This window comes from Apaloderma vittatum, unplaced genomic scaffold (assembly GCF_000703405.1).
Source record: "Apaloderma vittatum isolate BGI_N311 unplaced genomic scaffold, ASM70340v1 scaffold2656, whole genome shotgun sequence".
Taxonomy (NCBI): Eukaryota; Metazoa; Chordata; class Aves; order Trogoniformes; family Trogonidae; genus Apaloderma; species Apaloderma vittatum.
Genome location: NW_009721033.1, coordinates 1 through 24791, shown reverse-complemented (window position 1 = coordinate 24791; position 24791 = coordinate 1). Strand labels below are relative to the sequence as shown.

The 24791-nt window shown below is 41.2% G+C and overlaps 1 protein-coding gene across 1 annotated transcript; it reads right to left on the bottom strand.

Annotated features, from left to right (window-relative positions):
* Nucleotides 1-1494: 1494 nt before the first annotated feature.
* GDAP2 (ganglioside induced differentiation associated protein 2) lies at nucleotides 1495-23478 on the bottom strand. Its single transcript, XM_009871197.1, has 13 exons — nucleotides 23233-23478; nucleotides 21474-21613; nucleotides 17381-17534; nucleotides 15918-16006; nucleotides 13549-13625; nucleotides 12459-12618; nucleotides 9671-9821; nucleotides 8705-8781; nucleotides 7297-7373; nucleotides 6406-6545; nucleotides 5754-5808; nucleotides 2669-2812; nucleotides 1495-1763 (listed from the first exon to the last, which is right to left on the bottom strand). Exons 1-13 carry the CDS (start codon nucleotides 23406-23408, stop codon nucleotides 1716-1718), a joined length of 1488 nt encoding a protein of 495 aa, XP_009869499.1. The 5' UTR covers nucleotides 23409-23478; the 3' UTR covers nucleotides 1495-1715.
* Nucleotides 23479-24791: the final 1313 nt, after the last annotated feature.

Here is a 24791-nt window from a genome sequence, read left to right as displayed (position 1 = left end):
GCAGCACCTTGAATCCGAGCATGAAGTCACAGAAAGACCGTGGGGGAGACTTAAAAAAAGCAAGACCACTTGCTTTTAATATATTGCACATGCACAACTGTTAAACCCCAGCCAAGCAATTATCTTAATCTGTAACTGACATACCAACATGCTGAGGATACGCAGAGCATAAACACAACATCAACCCAGGAGGCCAAAGCAGGAAAGAAAGGAAACTCAGTATGGCCCATCTTTCACTGCACTCCTACCTTACCAAAGCCCTAACTCTCAGACTGCAAATGCAAATTGTGACACACAATCAGACGACCAAGCTATGGGAGGTTTCTTTCCCCCCGTTTATCCAACAGTTTACAGTATCTTTAAACAGGAGAGAGTTATATATTTCCAGTCAACTCCATGGGTATGAATAAACACCTTCTAAGATACTGCAGGAGTGGCAGAGCAAGGAAAACTGAGGTTTGACAAAGAGAGAGATCTGAGATATGAGTCAGGAAAGCAGATAGAACGAAAACACAAAAATCATATAGTCATCTTGATATTCAGTACTGTTGTGAAAATCCCCCTATCAGGGATTCCATCCTTCTTTATTTAGGACTGCCATCCCTGATTTAGCTTTTATAAGGGAGCCTTCTCCCTCCTCTTATAGCTTTCCATTTAGCTCTCCATTCAGCAGGCTGCAAGAAACCTTTTCACCTCCAGTTCCATAAGTACCCTGTGCCCAAGCTCCCTTACATGTATCACGTCTGCCAAAAATCAGTGTCAATGTAACAGGAAATAAAAGGGACACTGATATCTCTAAGGAGTGATATCTGCCACCAGAGGCTGGGGTTGGAGTCACCATTTCTCCCTCCCTTCCATCCACACTTCAGGCAGATGGCACTCATTTATCATACAAACACGTCTGGCCACGTCAAACGAGAACATGAACTGTAGCTGGAGAAAAGAAACCACGAATGCTTTTCCAATTTATTCTTACTGGGAGGGTAGTGGCACATCATCCAATCAAACCCAACAGGGACTTTTTATTAAGGCTCCTAGCTCACCTAGCATTTATAGTACTAAGTCTTGCAGTCATCCTGGCTTAGCTGCAATGCTTTGTTCATGCCGTGTCTGCATTCCCAATTCCAGATAGTTTTACTGGGTCAAGACCAAAAGTAATCAGCACAAACAGAAAGGGAAAGTAATCAGATGTGAAACAGAGACCATACGATGAGTAATGTGTCAGGCTGGTACTGGACAATATTTGTAAAGGCCAGTCAGAAATAGGTATTACAAACGGAGCTGGAAAATGGTAATAGGTAAAAACATGATCAAGTGCTTTTGATGGATTTCCCAGTAAAGAGAAAGTCTGTCTAGAAATAGATGTAACAGATTAAAAAAAAAAAAAACCAAACCCAAAACAAAACCCAAAATAAAAAAAAAACCAAAACAACACCCAAACAAACCAAAAATCCCAACCCAAAATAAAATGCACCTAGTGATCTTTAAATTAACTTTTCCATTGGATAAATATATTTGAAATCGTTGTACAGTTCACAGTGGCATAAAGTTCTCTGATTGCTTGAGTGCTTGAAAATATCTCATCAGTAAAAAAATACCAGAGCTGGGGGAGGAAAACCCTCTCTCTGAATTCTGTACATGGGTAAATGCACAGGTTTTGGCAGGCATCAGGTCATCGGATCCACGGGAAACCAGCAGCATTGGAGGACTGCGGATCACAAGTCAGGGGATGGAGGATAAGAAGAATAGTAAGGCCCATTTTCCTGCAACGAGAACAGAACGAGCCATTGAATAAAAGTCTTTTCCAACACACTTTGGTGCCATGGTTGATGACACAGAGAGGCAGAAAACCAGGTATCCTTGGCATTGTCTTCTACAAGGTACAGTGACTACTGTACTTCACCCAGGAGAGGGCTGTACTGGTAATGATGCAAAAATAGGCCTTGATTTTGCCTCTTTTAACCAAAAAGCACAGCTTAAAATTTTGGCATTAACCCAAAGCTAAGATGCAAGGAAGCCACAAATGCTAGCATAGCCAGTCATTTAAGATTAAAGCAGCTTATGTAGACACACAACTCTGGCTACTACTTGGTAGTTACAGCACATCCTCTTTGGAACATTTTGGCCAATATAAGCCATGTTCATTCCACCACTTAGAGACCTGAGATGGAAAAGGGAAGAGGAGGAGGAACTGACACAAAAGCAAGGCACTCTTCTACAGTTTCACTTTTCTCCACTGTTTCTCCCCTCCCTGCCTCCCCTTCCTGTATGTCTGTCAATACACCGGACAGGGAAGATGAAACACAGATAGTATTTCTTCTTGCAGTCAGCATAAAGTATATAGCAGGTATAACATATGAATTTTATCTTGTCCACAAGCCCTTAGTCTGTTATGCCACAGGTCCTGTGTCCTTTAACGCACACAGGAGACTGCTCTATTGGGAAAGGAGCCTGCTTCTTAGCCAAGGCCTCTACTCAGACTGATGTAGGAACAACAAAAAAAAATGACAACTGTTACCCACAGAAGCACAACTAGACTCTCTAGGAAACCTCCCTTTCTTAAGATGCGCAAGTCAGCCCCTTTAACATTCTTGCAGAGAGGAATGGGATAAGCACAAAAACTACACCTAGGAGCAAAGACTCAGGCTTGCCACAGGCAATCCCTTACCCTGGCATCATACTCAAGGACAAAAGGAGGGAGATCAATCTGTTCCGGAGGTATGGCTGTGAATAACTGCTGAAGGCTTTCCACATAGTGGAGTTTGTCCTTTAGCCCTGAGACCGTAAAGGTAGTGAAAAACCATGCCGAGACCTGCAAATAAACCCCAACAAAACCAAATTAATAGGATGTTACTTCAAAACCTTCAAATTCAACAGAATACTCCATAGTTAAACAGGCTTGAGTTAAGCCTGAACCATTAATACCATGGCAATAATACAACAAGGTTGGGGAGTACAAAAGCTCTCAAGCCAGTGTTTTTTGACTCCATACTCACTCCTCCCCAGCTGGCAGTTTAAGGTCCCTTTTTACTGTACAAGAGCAATAGCTCTTCTGCTCTTTGTCTTCAAGAAACCATAAGTATGGCGACATGTTTTCATTTCCAGTTTAGACAGCTTATAATAAAACTTATTTGACTCTATATCTGACAGAAGCATTTTCAATCCTCTGCCTTCAAATTTTCACTGAAAAGGCAATTCGAGGGCGAGAAGGAAAAAGACTTTCAGCTCCTTAAAGGTCCTGTTAAAATCTCTTCTCTGCTTTGGGTTGGTTGAGTATGCCCTTCTCTTTTATCACACTTCTTATCAAAGCCTTATCCATTTATTCTATGAGAATAAGCCTAATCAAAATTTTTCCACAAGATTTTACTTTAAGTAAAGTACTTCTGTCTCTTAGATGTAAACAGGTTAAGGAATTTTTGTTTTGCAAAGACCAGTAAGACAACATTAATACTTCTACATGTTATTAAATATTCTGTTTTAGATTGACTGCAGGAGCTTTTACTTTTCAACCCGCTGTCTCCAAGATTAAGCACATTACTTTTTGTTTATTTATTACATAGTATTTTCCTGGCAGACTGAAGGGAAAAAAAAACAACAAAACCCCGGAACTGTTCTACAGTTCTCAAACACCTCTATTAGGGACCACTCACACGGTCCTGGGTAACTAGGTCTTGCTGACTCTACTCAAGCAGGGAGGCTCGACCAGACGACCTCTAGAGTCCTTCTAACCTCAGCCATTCTGCAGAGCTGTATTGTGACTGCAGTAAGCTAACAGAAAAGAAGCAACACCACAAGCAAAGCCTTGAGGAAAGCAGGAGTTTCAAAGAAACTAAAGCATCAAGTCAATAAACATGATCTGCCTCAATACAATACAACATTTAAAGTAAAACTCGATGCTTAAAAACTGTGCTGCAACAATTATGCTGCCTCCTCAAAACAGCCTATTTTCACGAGAAAGAAAGAACAAAAAAAAGAGAAAAGGAGGTAAAGAACAGGGCAGAACATTTAAGATAAGTTCACTATTTTAAGGGCAAAATTAGAGATTATGCTATCAGGAAGCAGGGAGATGGATTACTAATAGCATCCGTTATTTGATATATATTTTTAACAAGATCTCTGATGAGATATTTGAGGCTTCTGAGACAGCAGTCTTCCATGGGGACAACAGCTTTGAAACAGCAGCCGCCTTCACCACCACCACTTTCTGCCACATATTCCCCACAACGTTTCACAAGCTGATAGTCTCTGCAACAGCCAGTGGCAATCTCACTTGCCTTTCAGTTAGAGAAAAGGCTTGGCAGAAAGATATGGACACACATTCTCTTTTGCTTCTCTAGCTGTGTTGCTAGAATAGGATACCAACCAATTCCATACTCAGTAAGTTAAAGAACCCTGTGTGTCTCACCCTCTCTGCTTCCCATCAACTGTCTCCTTGCCCCACAGATCCATCCTGTCCCACTGCAGCTCCCAAAGGAACAGAGAACACAGCAATGGACCAGCGAATGTGAATTCTCATCTTCCAATAAAAACCCCATTTCTCAATGGAACAGAAACGTATGGGAAGAGGGGGATAAAGTGCTAAGAATCTAAATCATTAGTACTTCCTAGCTTCAACTTTTCCACTCAGATTTGCGACCTTAGTGTTCTATGCCAGCTCCTACATTTTAAGGAACATCAGAGCTGGAAGCTTTAATTCCAGCACTCAGGCCTCAGATCTGTACCCTGTGGGAATAATTAATATCCTGGCAGAAACTGGAAGCTATGCTGTTGTGAAGCCTCAGTCTCACCTACGTCAAAACAAGGAAGCTCTAGACCCACAGTGTCCCAGCTGTGCACAGGCAAAGAAAGGACTCTGAAAACTGAGCAGTGAAAAAAATTCTTACAGAACATGTCCAAACAGATGTATATTCTAGGTGTATATCTTTTTCAAATGTGACCAATGTCAGCAAAAAGTAGAATAAACACAGAGGCTAAACTGATGTGGAGGATCACATTTCTGTTTTAACAGGACAGGCAAAGATTTTGGGAAGGGCTTCTGCTGCCACTTAGTTCATCTGAAGTATGAACACTGCTGCAGTACAAGTAGTGTGTATGAAGTACAGAAGGGAGTGAGCTCCATCTTCTGTTGCCCCACATAGTTCATAGCCAAGGCTAAAAGCTTATTGCTTGAGGTAGTTTTTCCATCTCCTGAAGGTTTAACAGGATTTTCTCTGCACTTTGTCACAAAGGAATTCTTCCCATCTTTCTTTGCTACTCTACTCTCTATAATCCCAACTAATCTCATTGCTCCTTGACACACTGCCCTCTGCCCCTACTGGGGCAGCTCTTAAGTGATACACAGCACACATACAATACCCCTTGTCGGGGGGGAAAAAAAAAAAAAAGGTGAAACATCCAGGAAACCAATTACACAAAAAAAGAATTCCCAGAGTTTTTGGTCATGGTTCATTGCCCTGCCAACCTGGCAGCAGGAAAAAAGTCAAAATGTTTCTCTTTGAAAGAAACAAGATCCAAAGCTTCCACTCCCCTGCTAACAGCACACGCAGTACAGGGCAGAGAGCTGCAACACCAGTTTATCACTAAGGTTAGAAGACTACAGCTAGATCAAAGATGGGGAATTAATTTCAAGTTCTCACCATGGATCCAGAAGAAACTGCCTAATTTTAAAGGTCTTCCACATACCTCTACATTCCTCATACTAGTCTTACATGCTACTCTGCCAACACCTAAAAATACACTTTTATTTACCTCACCTTTGAACGAAATGTTGGATGGACAAAATATAGTGCCTTCAAGTTCCTTTTGTACCTAGGTTAGAGAAAGAAAAAATTCTTTACAAGGACTTCTAATTAAGCTCACCTACACAACTGTCAAAACTTAGATTATTTTGCTTATATGCCCATGATGTAATTTTACAAAGTCAGATCTAATATAAGGGCAGATACCAGAAAAGTAAATGTAAACAGAAAAAATACAAAAAGCAAATAAAAAACAAACCACCAAACACAGAATGGTTATTTTTCAGATAAAGACATCAAGCCTGAAGTCTTTTGTGTGGACAGGGAAAGTTATGGACAAAGTATGACTGCCAATGTTACTCAAACCTTTTCCCTTACAACTAGCAACACACTTTAAAAAACCATCAGGCTCCAGAAGCTCCACCTCTGGACAGAGACAGGTGATACATCCAGTATGCCTCTAACAGCTCCAGAAGGGAGACTGCAGAAGACAGAAATTCCTGGTTTAATAGATGGTTTTGAGAAGGAAAGAAAAGATATCTTCCTTCCTCTTGCCTTTCATTAAGTCGTTGTTCCAGCTAACTCTCTCACAAATAAAATGGGAAATTACAAATATTTGCACAGCACAGAGGAAGACCAGAAGGGTTCTTTTCCTGTTTACACTCACTTAGCATCAACAACATCATAGAGCTTCTTCAGGAAATTGGAATCTAGTTGATTGTAATCATTTGTGAGTGTATGGAAATACACCAGGACATATTCTTTCACTGCAATATGATCCATGACGTGGATGAAATACAGAAGAGCCTGAGACAGAAAGAAATGAAATTTGTATTTGCAAAGAACTCTTTCACACTTGCATTGCATCTTCACATGCTTCTTTTAATTCATTCACAATTCAGCAATCATGAGGCTGGGTGGCATCATGTTTCAGCTACAAAAGGTGACTATTCCAAGTCTACAACTTGGCTGTAATAACTTAAAACATCTTTTTTATCTAGCTGACCTCAGATGTCATTTACCGAACGAGTGGTGAGGCACTGGAACAGGCTGCCCAGGGAGGTGGTGGAGTCACCAACCCTGGAGCTGTTTAAAAAAAGAAGTAGATTTAGCACTTGAGGCTATGGTGTAGTGGTTAGGTATGCTGGGATGAAGGTTGGACTAGATGATCTTCAGAGGTCCCTTCCAACCCCGAACATTCTGTGATTCTGTCATAAATTTGTCCTGCTTCCATAAAAAAATGTGACTCATTACATTTCCCTCTCCATGTCTCAACAGTTACAGAAGCAGGGCAAGTCTCTTCTTGAGAAGGAGTCCCTGTTAGGCTCGTTTTTCTAAAAATAGTCCAGTTCCTCCTTGGAAAAAGCCATCCCAACACACACAAATCTTTATAAGGTAATACATTTTATTTACCTATAAAAATAGTTTCTATTCAATCTCTTAAGTCTTGTATAGATAATGTTTCTAGTATTAATACTGAATTACTCTTATAAATCAGACTCTTACAACCTGAACATTCATACTCAACATACACAACTCTAGTTTTACAAAGCCTTACCTTTTCCATGTCTATTAATGTTACGGGGATATTCCTTCCAACCACCACCATCACTGTGCGTCCACAGTTATCTACACCTACAAAAGAAAGAAAAATGTGTCTAAATTCCTTTCAGTCATGCCAGGTTTTAAGAGTTGGTCCCTTTCAAAACAAGGAGAACCCACAGCTCGAAGTTCTGCAAAGCATTTGGTTTCCATTTAACAACAAAGCAAATATGCTTAGTTACTGTTCTCACAGTATCAGTAGCTATTCTCACCCAGACAAGGGTGCATCACATTCAAGAAACTTAAGACTTAAGGACTGCAATTTCATACTGCTTCTGTACTCCACATTTAACTCAATCTCAAGTAATAACACACCTCATTTGCAGTTCCACCACCAAAGCAAGGTTCTTCCTAGAAACCAAGCTCAGAAAACGAATGCACAGATTGCCAGAGCATGCCTTGCAGACCTTCAGCAGCCCACAGAGCCTTATCAAAGTCAAACAAATGAAAAACAAAACTGCAGCTACAGAGTAGAAGGTATCACACAGCCTTGGAATTTGCACAAAGACCAGGGTAAGTATCTGGATTTTCAGGTGGCCAAAGATAGCAGCTGAAGTGCTGAACAGACTTTTTCCTGCAGAAACACAGCCATGCTTTCGAGAGCCTGATTACTTGCCTGTTCCTTCTTCGGTCATGGTGCAAAGCAGCAATAAGCTGCTGGGACTATGGTAGGTTTTTATGTCCAAGTAGGATGACACTTAAAGGGTAAAAGTGTACAGGCTCCCCATCTCTGCTTCCCAAGCTGCAAAATGATCTTGCAGCTATTTTCTTCCACTGAACTCTCTGCTGGGTTGTTGAATCTCTCCCTAATCTCCCCATCGAACTCAAGGTTCCAAGATGTGCTGCCCATGGTACTCCACCATTAGTACCAGGAGACACACAGAGAGGACAGCAACACATACCTAACCTGAGGGAAAAAAAGCAAGTAATTTTGTTCAGGAAAGCTGTACTGAAAGTTGCTTTTGCAACTGCTTATTCTCTAATCACCTGAAAGCAGCACTCGTTTCTTCATAACAACAAGTTGGAGATAGTTCTTTTGGTCTGAATTATCTCATACAGAGCACCTTACACATTAGCTTAATCTAAAAATATTGATTTATACCTAAAGCCTCAGAAAATTCAGAATATGTATGTATCCTCAGATTGTTAGAATAGAGCAGTTTGCGAGTTTACCATAGAGTCTTTCAAAGCTGACTAAGAAAGAATTCCTGCTTTACTGCAGAGATGTTGCCTACGTTTTGGCCAGGCTTCTAGCTTAATAATATGCCTTATTGTATACTCAAGCCCAAAGGAACATGTTCTATTTTTATTTTATATTTTTACTTTAAGAAAATGTACATCAGATCTTGGTAGTCTGAACTTACCTGTTTGGTACAAGGCTTTAAGAGAAGCAATATCAGAGAGGTCTTCAGCTCTTGCCTGACACAGCCACCGATTATAACTAGAAAGTTAAAAACATCTGGTCAGATCTAATCCCCCTTTGGACTAGCATTAGAAGCCTAAAGAGGTATATGGGAAAGGAAGGACAAAACAAGCTCTTTCCGACTAAGCCTTCTCTCTAAAGTTGTGGTTTTCTGACTTACGGAGCAACTATTAAGTTGTTAAAGGAAGAAGTACTTGGGGGAAAAGAAGTGTCTCGGTGATTTTCACGGAGGCAATGAACACGCACCAGCTAGTAACTATAGTGACAGTGTATTTGGGCTGAGAAAATACCTTTTTCAATACCTCGGTGTTTTTTAAACAGGGATAAAAATAAAAATTTCTTTATGCTGCAACCAGTGTCACACAGAGATTTCTCTTCCCCTGCTTTTGAATGAAAACTTATTCCAAACGGAACAAGTTAGTGTCTCATCTGTCAAAACAAGCCAAGCATCGTGCCTCAAGAGGACTCCAGCATGACTTCTAAGAAAGTGATGATGCACATTAGGGTTAGTGGGTAGGGCACGGGGAGGAGGGGAAGGGAAAAGCCCCAGCATTCATTTCTGCTAAGTGTCCAGAGCCTCAGGAACAAGCAAGCATTACTGAAAGCAAGTGACCCCACTATAAAAATGTGGTGACATAACAGTGACATCTTGTGGCAAAGAGATAAGGCAGCTGGTTGGATACACTGGGTATGTGACTGGGTTCATCATCAGCTTCTCTTTTCCTTCTACTGCCCCTTCCCTTCTCCCTTCAGGCCAAAGAGGCTGCCACAGCGATCCAGGGTGACACCAGGCTTTATCTGTATTCCCTTGCCAGAAGATGAGGCTTTACGGATAAGAAAATCATTATAAGGGTTGATCCTCTGAACAGCTGCCGCAAAACATTCATACGGACAAGGAAATTCTCACTTCCTCTGATGCTGTTTTTGCAGTGCTGCCTCTGACAACTGGCCCTGAAGGATGAGGCGTCTCTGTTTATCAACATCTCCCTCCATGCGGGCAAAAGCATGGGAACCAATGAAAGACAAATCTGCCTCCAGACCCTCTTCATCTGAAGCATCTGCAGTAGAAACAAAGGCAGTGTAAAATGCTCAAGCTGCACACAAGACAGCAATGCTGCTGCTCAATTCCTACATATCTTGACAAGCCAACCCAGTCGTCAGGCTATAAACTCACACAAGAAACCCCACAGTGTACCATGATGTCGCTCTGGTGTCTCACCAGTACCACTGACAGATTGTATCACGCGATTGATAACTATGCACTCCCTTAAAACGTTGGTTTGCCTGGAAATCAGCTGGGCAAATCCTAGTCATTAGCTTGTAACAAAGGGACAATGAACGGTTAACTCTCTCAAAACACAAGGTCTGGAGAGATCACATGGCCTTGGGCTTTGCAGTTATCTTACTTGTCACAGGGGGCAGAAGGCCAGATGCTGCAGCTTTATTCATCTCAGAAGCTGTACTGTAGAAAGGGCTCACTTTTTATATCACTGACACTGCTTGGACAGATGCTGGAGAGCTGGCAGTAAACTAGCTTTAGATATTTTTGTGGTATTCTTTACAACATAACTGTGTGATTCAAGGGCACAGGCTCACTTGCTGGTGACAGTACCAAAACACTCCGCTGAACTTCGGTCATCAAGGAACACTGCTAAACACTTCTAGCACTATCTCTCCAGGAAATACGGATAGGAACCGGGTTTCCCAGTTTTAGTGTGACACGCTATGGCAGCAGCAGGACAAAATTGCAGGATTCTGCTACACCCATTCGCTCCTATGTATGTAAACCCAGTAATTTCACAGATGATTAGCCAGTGGTTGAATGTTTCATACTGATCAGCCACAGCTGCAAATACTAATCTAATCTGCAGTTTTGACAGGGGAGAAAAAAAAATTGGAGTCTGATCAGCAGGAGTAGGTACACAGGTATCAAACAGTGAACACAAAAATTAAGTTGTCTATATCCTCACTGCATATTCAACCTCATTCCAGCTGGCCATGTGAAAGCAGAAAACCTTTGAAACCTATTCCAAGTTGCCTGCTTTTGATGGTTTAAGGCGTGGCCTGAACACCTGCGTGCCCAGGTGGCCAAGAAGGCCAACAGCACCCTGGCCTGTATCGGGAATAGCGTGGCCAGTAGGACCAGGGAAGTGATTTTACCCCTGTACTCAGCAGTGGTGAGGCTGCATCTCACATCCTGTGTTCAGCTTTGGGCCTTCACTACAAGAAGGGCATTGAGGCACTAGAGCATGTCCAGAGAAGAGCAATGAAGCTGGTGAATAGTCTATAAAGCACAAGTCTTATAAGGAGCAGCTGAGGGAACCAGGGTTATTTAGTCTGGAGAAAAGGAGGCCAAGGGGAGGCCTTATCACTCCCTACAACTACCTGAAAGGAGGTTGTAGAGAGGTGGGGATTGGTCTGTTCAAACAAGTAGCAAGTGACAGGACAAGAGTAAATGGCCTTAGGTTGCGCCAAGGGAGTTCAGACTCAATATATTAGAACTTCTTTACTAAAAAGGTTATCAGGTATTGGAATGGGTTGCCCAGGTCAGTGGTAGAGTCCTGTCCCTGGAGGTATTTAGGAGTCAGGCAGACATAGTGCTTAGGAATATGGTTTAGTTGAGGGTTTGTCCATGTTAGGTTAAAGGTTGGACTCAATCTTAAAGGTCTTTTCTAATCTAGGTGATACTGCGATCTGTAGAACCTTCAGAGTACTGCTCAATAAATAAGGCAGAATGCATCATCTACATCCATTTATTAAATTGTTTGGATTATTAAATTGTTAGATGTATCTCACCTCTTCAACCCTGATGTCTAGGCAACCTCCCTACAGACAGACTTCTTTCAGTGAGCTTTGACAGCCAATTCCCAAATACTAGTCTCTGAGTTGATCTAGTTCTTCTATGTTTTAGGTAGTTTCTGCTAGGTTTTTTTGAGCATCTACTAGCTCAGTGCATGTGCTGTATCAACAGACTCTTATCATTTGAGGTAACATTTGCTAATGTAAAAACAACGCTCTGCTAACACCACAGAACGGTTTGGGTTGTCAGCAACCTTAAAGATCATTTAGTTCCAACCCCCCTGACATGGGCAGGGACATCTCTCTCCCACTAGACCACATTGCTCAAAGCCCCATCTAACCTGGCCTTGAACACTTCCAGGGAGGAGGCATCCACAAGTTCCATGGGCAACTTGTCCCAGTGCCTCACCACCTTCACATTAAAGAATTTCTTCCCAATAGCTAATCTAAATCTACTTTCTTTCAGTTGGAAACCATTACCCCTTTTTGTATCGCTACACCACCTGAGAGAGTCCCCAATACATATAAGATAGATCATTAACAATAATGCCTTTTCAAGTCAAGGGTTGCATGAGATTCTCAGATTCTGCAAGGTCCTAATCACTTTGGGAGAAAACTTGCAAAGAGAATGAACTACTCCACATCTCTCTGTAAGAAAGAAAAAGACAGCACAGCAGCTCTACTGCATCCTCCAACCACATCATTCTCACACAGAGGCAGAAAGCACAAGTTACTGCTGCAGAACACAGGAAGCCAAGAAGGCAGCTTGACAACTGTATTCATTAGAGCCTGTCTTTGCTGAGGTAGGAAAACTCTCTCCCCTTCCCACATGTCTTTTCCATTTTTCCAGGCTTTCGCATACAGATACTTATTCCGAAGTTCATTTAGGAACTCACCATCTGGAACACCCGGCTTTTCAGTGATTCTGATCTGCCGCTCCGGTACTACAGGCTCCCCTTCCGCATTGCCAATATCTGCGGGGAGGTAAGGCAAGGATTGTATCTCTTCTTCCAACGATCTTGGAAAATACAGAGGCAGCAACTTCTGGTATGTGGCCTACAAATAAGAAAAATGCGTGAAGGGTCTATCACGCATCCTCGCTCTTCATTTAAGTATCATCTGCTTATGCAGCAGGGACCTTCTCAGCAGTTTGGAGGCAAAGCACCACTTTCCCCTGTGGCTTATTTTGGGCCATTACCTGGCAATAAAAGCAGACAATCTTGATAAGGGTTAACTTTTTTTTTGCCCCAATGGCAAATCACCTCAAAAGGACTCTGCTTTAACTGGAACTCAAGTAGACTGCAGATACTTTAGCTTTGTAATGAAGTTACAACATACACAGATGATGGACTTCATAGAAGGCTTATGTTAAAATGCACCACTATGCAGATCACCTTTAGCGATCTGACTGGGGAAAAAAAATGAGTCGCAGTTTTAGAATCCCCAGCAGGTTATTTTCCTCATTCAGATGCCACAGAATATTAACACCGTGTGGGTGTTCTGGCCAGAAACCATCATTAGCAAATCCGATATACAACAGAAGTCAATATTCAAACTGCTAGCATCTTTCTGAACATGGATCATTTAAATGCCAAGCTTGTTATCTCAACAAGCTGCCAAGCACCATTTAAGATGTTTGTAGGTGGGCATGCTAAATTGGTCCTCTGAAAGCACAAGGGAAACCGCGTTGTGCAAAGAGGAGGTCATTTCCCTCCTAGTCCAGCACAACTGCATGCTATAATCTCTAATATTGGCTCCTGTTCATGGCTCAGGAACATGGAAACCAGAAGTGGACAGATTCTGAACATGTCCACAATGACCACTAAGTGTGTAAACAGAACTGGAAAGGATGCTATGCTAGTGGGAGACAGAACGATGCTGTCCAAAAAGCCTATGAATCAACTCCTGCACTGCAGAGATAAATACTGATGCAGAGAAGATCAAACATGCCCATGAATTTTGGTGGGGTGAACATCAAGGAGATACCTCTTCAAGCTCAGAGACTGCAAACACCACCTTCTCTAAAGTCTCTCCATGAATCTCCAGGAACCTTCTAACTGTACCTGTAAGGAAGAAAATGAAATGTAGTTAGCAAAAGAGGAGGAGAAATTTACATGCACAACTACAAGTGAGGAAGTCAGAGTGCAGAACAGAGGGACACATCTCTCCCTTCATACAAAATAGCTCCACAGGCTGTATGCAAGAGTGGATTAAGTGGTAGTTTAAAACACCAAATGGATTGTTGGCCATATTGAAAGTTCCATCTCCACTCTCTGCTGCTGTTCACTTTAGAGATAGATACAAAAAGAGAAAAAGCCTCTCTCATTTTAGCTAACTAGGTATTCCTCAGTCTGTGGAATGTGATTCTAGGGCCCCACAAAATTAAGCCAAATCCTTCCTTTACAGAGTCCTGTGCAAACTGGTAAAACCAGATATTTCTAGAACAAGATGTCATGCCCCAATTCATCAGGAAGGCAAGATAAGCAAACTACAGTAGAAGCACAAGACTGAGTCAGCTGCTCAAAACCTCTGGGGTCAGTTATGCCGAAGAGGCATATAAAAATTGTACTTGTAAATCATGAGAAAATTTACTTCCTCTATTACTTTTTTGGGGGGGACTCCCCCAAAACTTCAGCATAATCCAGGGACAGAGTCATGTTCTTAAGCATTTGCACCTGAGGAAAAAGAAAAAGTTTTGTAACCAAGCTCCTAGTTAGACTTATCCTTCTACAGATAAGGTCCTTGAGCTGCAATAATCTTGACACGCATCAGGATTTTCAAATGCTTTCCTGTCAGACTGCCAAGAGAGAAAGTGTCCAAACAAATAGGTTGGTCTACCAGTATTTTATCAAGTAGCATACAGCCCTACAGAGAAAATAGGAGAGCAATAAAGGAAAGAAGTCTACTCTGCAGAGAACACGTTAGCACAAGTTCTTCAAGAAAACAGCAGAGGAAATTAAAAGAGCTACTTTCATACTTTCAAATACTTCCTGTATACATATTTATGTGTAATTGGGTTGACCCACAACACTACTTTATGGGACAAATGCAATTGTGCAGTTCCATAGCAAACAGCTTCCTGAACCTACAGGAGCAGCTGTTCTCATACATCTCACTCAACAGGCAGGTAACAGAAAAAAACAGACTAATCTGTTTCTCCAGTGTCAGCAACTCTGCTAAAGAGCAGGTAAGAGATTTCTCCAGTCAGCTTGCACAGCAAGAAGAAAATCCCTCCTGCCATCTGAAACAACTGTCATGCAGCAGTACCACGCAGGAAGGTCCAGGGACCGAGTAGCGGTGAAAAGCAGACAGGAATAGGCCAATAGAAAAAGTCAAAAGTAAGAGTAAGAACCAGGCAAGTATTTGACAGTCTTCTCTGAGCACTTTTCTATTCTTCAAGTATTTTCAGCCTAGGAATTTGATTTGCTTTTTGTAGCCTTTATTATTTTAATACAGTTTGTCAAACCCAAAAAAGCTTGAAAACTTCTAGTACCTACAATGCTTTTGAAGAAGTTCCATAAACTAGTGTAAGCATAAGAACCTTTTCTCCTTGTTTACTCTGAACCAGATTCATAGTAGCATTGTTTGAAGGTTCTTATTTCGAAAGATAGTGAACAGCTGATTCCTATTCGCCATTTACATGCCACTTGGAGGACTTATAGACATCTATCCTACTCCCTTCAAATTCAGCATATTTCAGTCTGAAAAAAGACTTCAGCATACTTGGGTATTTCTTGCCCTTCCTTATGCTTGTTGACATCTAGTTTACTATATTCCTTCTGAATGTGCAGTTTTAAACGGGAGATCAAAAACAGATTTATAGCCTAACAGTCTTAAATGTGTTGTGTCTTCTCAGCTTGCTGTTTTGAACTCCAGTGAGCTGTTGTTTTAAGGGAACTATTATAACCTCAAGATATTGCTCCCTAGAATTAGCCCATCATTTTGCATGAGAAGGCAGAAGCATACGGAAGTGGGTCACTGGGGGTACAATATCACTTTACATTTAGATATGCTGATGACACTAAAGTGGCAGATGAAATTCACTACAGCTATTCAACAGTAAAGCCTCATCTTTGCTTCTTTACCAGCAAGCTCTCACCTCACCGTTCAGCATCTTTTCCAAGTTATTAATTAATACATTGAAGACTGCAAGTTCCAGCACAGATTCCCAGGGATCTTTACTGATGACCTCTCAACAGACAGAGGATCATTTGTTTTTATCCTTCATTTCCTGATCAGCCACAGAAGGTGGCCTCTAACAAGCTACAGGCCCCTAAAAAAAAAGGTTTCCCTGTATCAACAGCAGTCTGTCAGAGGCAAGCAATCCAGTTTACATTACTTTCCAACAAACTTACGTAGTGCTATGTGGGTTGCATCCTCCAAGGGGTAGCATCTTTTCAGAGAGTTAATGACACAAAATCCTACGGAGCACATTGCCTGTTCCCTGAAACCCAGAAAAAGAGCAACAAATGAGCAGACAGTCAGATGAGAACAAACGACTGTCAGTACAGCAGATCACACCAGTACTTTTTTTCCTGCCTCTATGCAGCAGCAACCCTCTCATAGGCTTTTGCAGAAAGATTCTTTCCTGGCAAGATGCAGACATACCACTACGAAGCAGAGGAGGAGGCAACCATTAATGATTCCACACTGTTCCTTCTCAGATTTCTCCTTCTACCTCATCTACATTGTTCCTGCAGTTTCTCATATTCTGAATGAAGATACTCTTCCCTCAAACTCCCAGCAATCCTTTCCAAAATACTTTCCTTCCTGTATAGGATTGACAGTGAGTAGAAGGAGGGGAAAAGAAGGTGCACTCTTCATTGTAAATATTCTCTTGATCCTCCACCTGACTTGTTTTGTTAGAGGTCTCAACACATACCGAGGTGGTTTATTCAGTCTTAGGTATGATTAAGCAATCATTGGCATGGAGTGATACACATTTTAAGATGAGGAACATTCTTCCAGCAGAGAGCCACATTTTTAGGAAACTAAAACATAGGTGTTGCCAACAGTCATCAGAGGAGTTTGTCTATGAACTCTAAGCTTGCTCAATCTCACAAGCACCAAAGGCTACTCTAGAGAATAGATTGACTGAAAGGCATTCAGAATTCAGTAAGAGAATTATTAGATTTTTTTATTTATTTTTAACATGTTTCAATGCACACCTGACTTCGCTTGTTACTTCTGTGACAGAACAAAACTGGCACATACCAGAAACCTTAGCTGTAATTTTGATTATAAAACACTTATTCCAGTCCTGGAAGAATTGATTTTCCCACCTCTAAGAAATTACGAAAACGTGTTAGCTAAGAGGAAGTAGAAATTACCACAGATGAAAGCGGAAAAACTACAAATCCATCTGCAGCAACCGTGGATTTAGAAACAGTCTGGCACCTTGACTCAGAATTTTAGATGGCTGTTATATGAGGGCAGAGAAGTCAGAGCTGCCTGTGGGTATGTCCACGTAGCTGCAGAGACACATGAAGTCGCTGCTTGAGCAAGCTCATTTTCACACGCACAGAACCCAATGCAATTACCAAAGCTGCTTCTCCTCAGAGTAACTGAATGCTGCACAGCTCTGGCTATGCTGTTTCAGGACTTGAGCTCAATTCTCTCTGCACATTTTATCTACACCACAACACGTGTAGTAAGAGCCATGAAGTATATCACGAAGCCACTACTGTTCTCATGTCCTGAACTAAATCCAGCACACCTGAGAACACATTCACAGCCGTTTGGCCTCTGTGTAAACCCGAATATCTAGAACAGATGTGCCATGGATGGCAAACCCTCGTGTAAGTTCTTGCATGCTTACTTTGCGAGCTGCAGGACGTTGCGGTAACAGCTGTATAGAGAACTCTCGGCTGCTGTGCGATACCGGCTTTTGTATTTGGGTCCCACTGTGTGAATGATGAAACGTGCAGCCAAATTAAACCCTTTGGTGAGTTTGGCCTCGCCTGTCCTGCACCCTGGAAAAACAAACAAACACAAGGATAAATGCCACTGTCATGACAGGAAACCTAGAAGTAATCAAGCCCTTTACTTCTTCCAGAATCAAAAAACTTTTATATAAAAGTCAGTCTAAAAAGATGTATAAAAAGACATCAAATATTATGGATAGCACTCTATCTCGTAACAGCTCCTTAGCATCACCTAGTCAGGTTAAGGAGGTGAGAGCTGTGTTCATTCCTCTCAGTTCTAAAACTATGCATGTAAGGACAAACAGGAAATCACTAGAAACGCTGTCTTAATTGTAGTGCTTGCTAAGCTGCATATAGAGCCAAAGGGAGAAATGATTTAATGTTGTGCAGAGAACTGATTTACAAATATACTATACAATCAGCAATAAAAAGTCGTTCTGAATTTAACAACATGGTCTGGGGAGACTGCTTTTTGGTAAAGGGACTACAAGTCTCCTTATCAAACCTACCGGTTGCTGACAAAGCAACTGAAAATTAATAGATCAAGGACCTGGTTCATCTACACTCTCAGAACAAGGTAGCTTGCTTTGTTTTGCAAGGTTCTTCATGCCCACAAGGTAGGAGTATGAATCTTATGGAAATCACACTTTCTTGAAAGACTAAGTGTGTAGACTCAAAGGATGCAACACATTTATTTGTTCCATTCACCGCACCCTCCAGTTACATCCTCTATGATTGCTTATTACATGCTAGCATGCTTTACATCTTTACCTCTTTTTGGTTTTGACTGCTCTTTGGCTATCCCCTGCAAGTTCCTCATACTTAATTCCTTATTTTTTTTTCCCAAGATAAATCAGTTTGTTATAAACCCTCTATAAACCTCTCTATTCCCTTCAGTTTGTCTATACACTTCTCATAATAAAAGCCCAGGAACAGCTATTGTGTTTGAAGTCTTGTTTCCTCCTTGGCACCGGGAAGAAAAGTCTGCTAACTCCCCAGTTCTTCACCCAAATCTAATCTGCTCCAGTTCTGGACAGCTGAAGAAGTAATTCTAGTCTTCCTATTTCCCTACCCTAAAAGGCAAGCGTTTTCCACCTTCGTTTTGCTTGTACAAGCACTCCACTCCATTCCATTCCTTGTGGTGCTCTGGCAGGCAATTAGCATACATCACAGTGTATTTTACAGCAAGAGACATTCCAGGTTGAGACTCTCTCTTACTCAAAACTTTCAGCATGTCTTTTTTAATGGCTACATCATGTTGCCTTCGAGCCAACACATTTAATTGCATCTTTAGCTTCTATAGACCCCCCTCCACATTCTTTATTCTGGGTTAGTCAGAAGCAATATAACAGCATATTGAAATTAAGAACACTTCTGCACATCCTCTAAGGCATCTCAGCTCAAGAGAGCAACTAAATAAGTACAATATGAAAAAAGCAGAAGCTAAAACCAAAATAACCTATCAGATAGCAAGCTACTATTCCTCTTCCGTGGTCTATCAGGATCACACAACTAAGAGAGCAAGCAAATGCCTCTAAGAAAAACAGTACTGTGAGAAAGAATGAAGCAAGTTTGAGGTATAGTTGTGAATTCAGTAGGGAAAATAGTGAATTCAGACAACTGGAAGTAGCATCAGCAAACTCTTAAATACACTTATATCACACGTAGTACTTCAATGCCTTCTGCCTGGCTAGCTATACAAAATTTTACAACTAAAATAAGCAGCGTGTACCATCCTACTTTAAGAAACAGGGTGTGGCAAGCTAGTAGAGTGACCTGCACAGGCCAAGGTTTGTGGCAAAACCAGAAACAAATTCAAGGTTTTATCTTTTTTTTACCTGATGAGGTATCAAACATCAGAACAGCATCTCTTCGAGTTTAAAATGGAAACTCTGAATCCTCCATACAAACTGTGCAGTGGAAAGAAAGTCTCACTGGAGTTGGAAGACTACTACGCATTGCTGTTACAGAGGGTCTTTACAGACTGCAACAAGTATGTGTTGATGGGCAGGCATATATCAATAGCACCTCATTTGCAAGCCTGGAGCCTCGGCTGTAGTATTTGTGTGTCAATCAAAGCTACATGCTGCTCCTGGGAATGCACAAGTTAACAGAGCCTTAAAGAAAGCACGAGCCATTGAAAGGTCAGCATGTCACATGCTTTAAGATCATTATTTTTCACCAAGCAGTAGTAGGAATAAAGCAGAAGAGAACTAACTGAAAGTCACCATTGCACTCATTTTACTGCTTTAGAGCAGAAGAACATAACATTTTCACTTCTTCTCAAGAACATTCTCCTATGAAAAGGGTTCAAAGTTAAATGAGAAAGAGCATTAAACCAAGGCAGAGGTGACAAAAGAATCGGAAACTATTTTCTTAACTAAGCTCCCTTCTACTCCTGCTACGGTGACACACACAACTACAGTGCACAAAAGCCAAAGCTGTAATCCAGCCTCTCTTTCCTCCCCACGCAGCATGCCAGTAGACTGTCACAGAATCACCAATTTCCTAAAAGCTCTTGTCATAAGACGAACAGGAAATTGTCACACATAGGTGGCCGGTTAGCTCAGTCGGTTAGAGCGTGGTGCCGATAACACCAAGGTCGCAGGTTCAATCCCCGTTCGGTCCCCATGTGTTGCCCGATCTAGTTGAGAGGCGTCCCTGCCCATGACAGGGAGGTTGGATTAAATGATCTCTAAGGTCTCTTCCAGCCTAGGTCATTCTGTGATTCTATACAGAGTTGTGAACCTGCAGGATGCATTACGGATGCATTACAGAGGGAAGACATTAGTGTCCTCCCAGGGGTGGAAGATGCAAAACTACACGTAACTCAAGTGTGGTAAAGCGAAACTCAAAAAGCTAAGCGTGACTTTTACAAGTAAGTCACCACAGAGCTGACAGACCTCAAATTTTCAGGACTCCTTAAAATGTTGTCACTCTCTTCCCACTTCACAGTGCACACAAAAAATCAACTTTATTTTAAAAGAGTTCTGGCATATGTACCAGGGCCCTAATTACACTATAACATCTGCTGCATTTCAACAGCTGTTTCCACCTGCAGGATACACTGACTTCTCCTGTGGAATGGTTACTCTTCCTCATGTTCTACTTCCAGGTTATTCACAAAAACCAAGTTAAATAAGCAAAATATAATTTTATAAAAACAGAGGATAAGTATTCAATTGTTGCCACCAAGAGTTTGTATTAGAAATATTATGGCTCTTCTATCTGTTTTGTTACTAAATGATAAAAAGATAGAGCTGTTAACAGAGAGTGAGCAGTACTACTCAGGGATCAGCTGGGTCTCAAAATTTAGCTCTGTATCACATATACCTGAAATGTGAATTCTTAACTGCATGCTGTATCAGACTTGTAGAGCTTTGAGTAACTAGACACTCTTTGTTCCTCACACACAAACCAAGTCTTTATCTGGTCTTTTGTTGTGCAGAAGTGAATGAACAATTTAAGCAGTCACTAAGACTTTATTTAGACATGTAGTGTTTTATCAATCCACCTATTATTGACACGGTTTCCTAAAAGACTGTGTATGCATGTTAATAGCCTGAAAGAGGATACAGAAGAGTATATTAGAATCCACTTAATTTGTCCTAGTTTTTCACATCACATACACACTGAAGAGGATAAGAGCAAAATCTCAGTATGTACAAGATTGACCCCTTGAGTAAAAGTTCTAATAAGGTACCTACTCTAAGTGGCTTCAGATAACAATGGGAAATATTGTATTACAAAGTAAGGGCTTGGCAACTTGAATACCTGCCACAGATTTACAATGACCTGTAATATGAATGGCAAAAAGAGGAGACTAGCTTAGCATTTGTTTTCTCCATTTACTTCACATTAACAGCATATGTTGGGAGGAGAAAAAAAAGTGATACCTCGATTTTAGTTTATGCCCAAATCCTGATGCTTGTGTACTATGCAAGGACAGCAGATTTCAGCAAAATAGAAACATCTCCAGCCACTTACCTTTGAGCTTCTGGAGTTCATCCCTCAGGTCAGGCCCAGCATGCACGAATATACTTTCAGAAACTGGATTCTTATCAGTGAGAGACTCATTACTGGTATTTACTATGGCTGTGCAGTTCAATAACGCTACATCTCCTTTCCTGAAGAAACAAGGAAACGGCTTATTTCAGGCTAAACGTAAGACTAAGTAGGATATCCTCAAATAAGCACTGACAAGCAAGGAAATGCCAAGTTAAAGGAAAAGCAGTAACAGTACTCCAATGCCCACACAGTGTATTGTACACTGACATGCTCACCATGCATAATCATCCTTTGCCTCTGACTAATGACGAAAGGTTACATGTTACCTGCCATTTCCTTAAAAACTCCCAGCCTCAACAGTAACTTAATGACGTATGTCAAAAAGACAGTGCTGTAGTTGCACTTAGGACAGTTAGCTAGAATATATGAAGCAGTGTGCTAAAGCAATGGAGTGTATCATGTTCCCAAAAAAACCCCATGTACACTCTCTTGGAGATAAGAGGAGAGCCCTTGTGGTATATTACTTTCAAAACTTCAACAATTTTTCCAGTGTAATTTTCAGTTTGCACACATACTATCCAGGGAACATTATTCGTGCTGCTGCTCTGCCTCAGACCATTGAGGACCTAAAGTGACACCGCAGCTAGACAAGTTTCCATTGCTTTAGTCCTGAAACTGTGAACCCGCAATTTGATCACACTCATTCTGCCATTCAAGGCTCAGACATGCAGAAGATAAACACAGCAGAGATGCATAAAAGACAATGGGATGGCAGAACTCTGACCTGCTTTTTGTCATGGCAGCAGTCATTAGAGATTTCGGGACCAAATTGCACAGGAAGGGAAATAAATATTCCCACACAGAGGAAAAGATTCAAATAACAGTTGAAATTGCAGACATTTATCACACCCACACCATAAGAGATGTTTAACCTTTTACTTCTGTCTTTCTTTACTTAATCAGGTTCAGGAAATCCATTAATAGTCCCCTTTCCTGCACATATTAACCAGGAAGAGGTTCAGGCTGATCCCTGAACCTGTGTCCCTGGGAAACCTTTCTCTCCTCACATTGATTAACAAAGAGCTACTCACCTGGAGAGTACATTCAAGTATCTGAGTTACAGGGAAGAAAAACTGATAGATTAAGTTCACCTCAGCACACTGTACTTTAGTCATAGATTTTGGTAGAAAACCATGGAGACAGAACACAGAATGGAAAAAGAAAGGGGGTGTGCGCGTGTATGTGTGTGTCTAAAGCCCAAAGCACGCCACAGTAAAGAAACACTGATGTAAACCAGAAGGAGGTTGGATTAGATGATCTCTAAGGTCCCTTCCAGCCTAGGCCATTCTATGATTCTATGAGTGAAAGCAGATAAAAGCAAATAAAGCAAAAAGCTAGTAGACAGAAAGTATATTTCTTAAAAATTTAAAAAATGGTATCAAAGTGCCCAATTACATCTTAATATTAAGCATTTAATATGACATTAGGAAGTACAGCTCCAGTCTGCTTCATCTAGGAACACCTATGAACATGCAGTTTATAACTTATAGTGGAGCAAACCAGCCTTGTAGATTTACAGTAAACAAAAAGATTCTTTCTTCCTAGGCTCGTAATGTTTGATTCAAGAAAAAAGGGTCTGAAGGCTTTATTCTATAGCAGCAGCTGTTATATGACCCAATCAGGTTCCACAGTAAATGGGGAAGTGATGGCAAACACATCAGAGCTACAAGGAACTTACCATAAGATTATTTTCGCATTGATGTCTTTCCTGTATGGAAAAGGTGATCTAACTTCAACTTGAGCTTTTTCAACTGGATTTTGGTGAGAGTCCAGCTGCTCAGCCTCATAGGCATCAGTCCAGCCTGGCAGACTATCAACATCCACAAACTGGGAAGGGGCACCCAAGGGATCCATGAGGTGGAAACAACTCCTTTCCCTCTGCTAACTCGTTACACTCCAATTCTCACTGGAGTCTTCCAGGTGCTTTAAAGGAAGAAAAATCAAACCAGGTCACCAGCTGTTCACTAAAAGTAATTCCCGTGGAGCCAGGCTTTTCACAAGACTGCAATGCAACTGCAGCTAGCAAAAACCAGAAAAATGTATTTCCAACGCAACCGTTCCTTCTGTTTTGTTATCTGTATCCAAAAGGCAATGCTGTAAGACAAACCTTTTCCAATAGTGCAAGAGGAAAATACTCTATTAAATTGGCCCAATTAAGTTTGTGAACTTGCATTTTGAAAATACTGAACACGATTTCCAAGTGTGGGAAGGACCTTAGTCTTTCTGAAAACTATTACTTCTTTATCTAACAAAAAGCAAATTTATAGCTAGGCATTTATAATCTACCCTTTCAGAGATTTTGGTCTAGGCCCAGGTCATACTTTAATAAGAAAAGGAAAAAAAAAAAAAAAAGAAAATTACTAAAAGAAAACACACTGCCCCCAAACGACCACAACCCCAAAATCCTAAACACAAACACTTCTTATAAACAGACTAATGAAAGCATCCTCCCTTCTCCCAAATCATACAACCCTTTGCAGTTCAGTGAATTCAGAAGCATTGCAAACAAGGCTTACAGTTGTTATTACAGCTGTGCACTTAGGCAGAAAACCCCTTCACCCATAGAGGTTTTGCAAGAAAGAGAGCAAAGCTGTAAATTTGAATGCTAGTGAGACTGCAGACTGTCCGTCATCCGACCTTTTTATTCTCTTTTAAAGGCTGAGATGACACCATTTGCTAGATTAAGACTCAAACTCACCAAAACACACTTTTCAATTGTCAGCACCCAACACCTACGCTACTGTATATCTATTGTAACTACTAAACCTTAGTAATGAATTAAGCTATCACAGACACATTCACATAAGTAACCTCAGCTTTCTGCATAAACACCTACTATTTAATCCTTTTCACGGGTAATAACTGCCACGAGTGGCAATTCTGAAACGTGAACTGTGAAGTATATTCATCAGCTATGTAAAAATAAATCACAGCCTCAAATACTAAAATAACAAAATATCCAAACCCAAGCCGAGGGGTAACAAAGGTCAACACTAGGACAAACACAATCCTAAGAGCATGTAAATAAGACTTTTGCCACAAAGGGTTGGGAGAAAGACAAACAGGAAGGTGATAACAGCTTAGAGTGGCTCCAACCAAAACCCCATCTACCACAGTGCCTTCCCTCTGGTGAGCAGCCAAAAACAGGGGCCTAAGCACGAGGGTGCGAGGCAGGCAGAAGAGGGGTGCACATAAGCTCCTGGATATTCCAACCCCCTAGTCCGTTGCCCCGGGGCC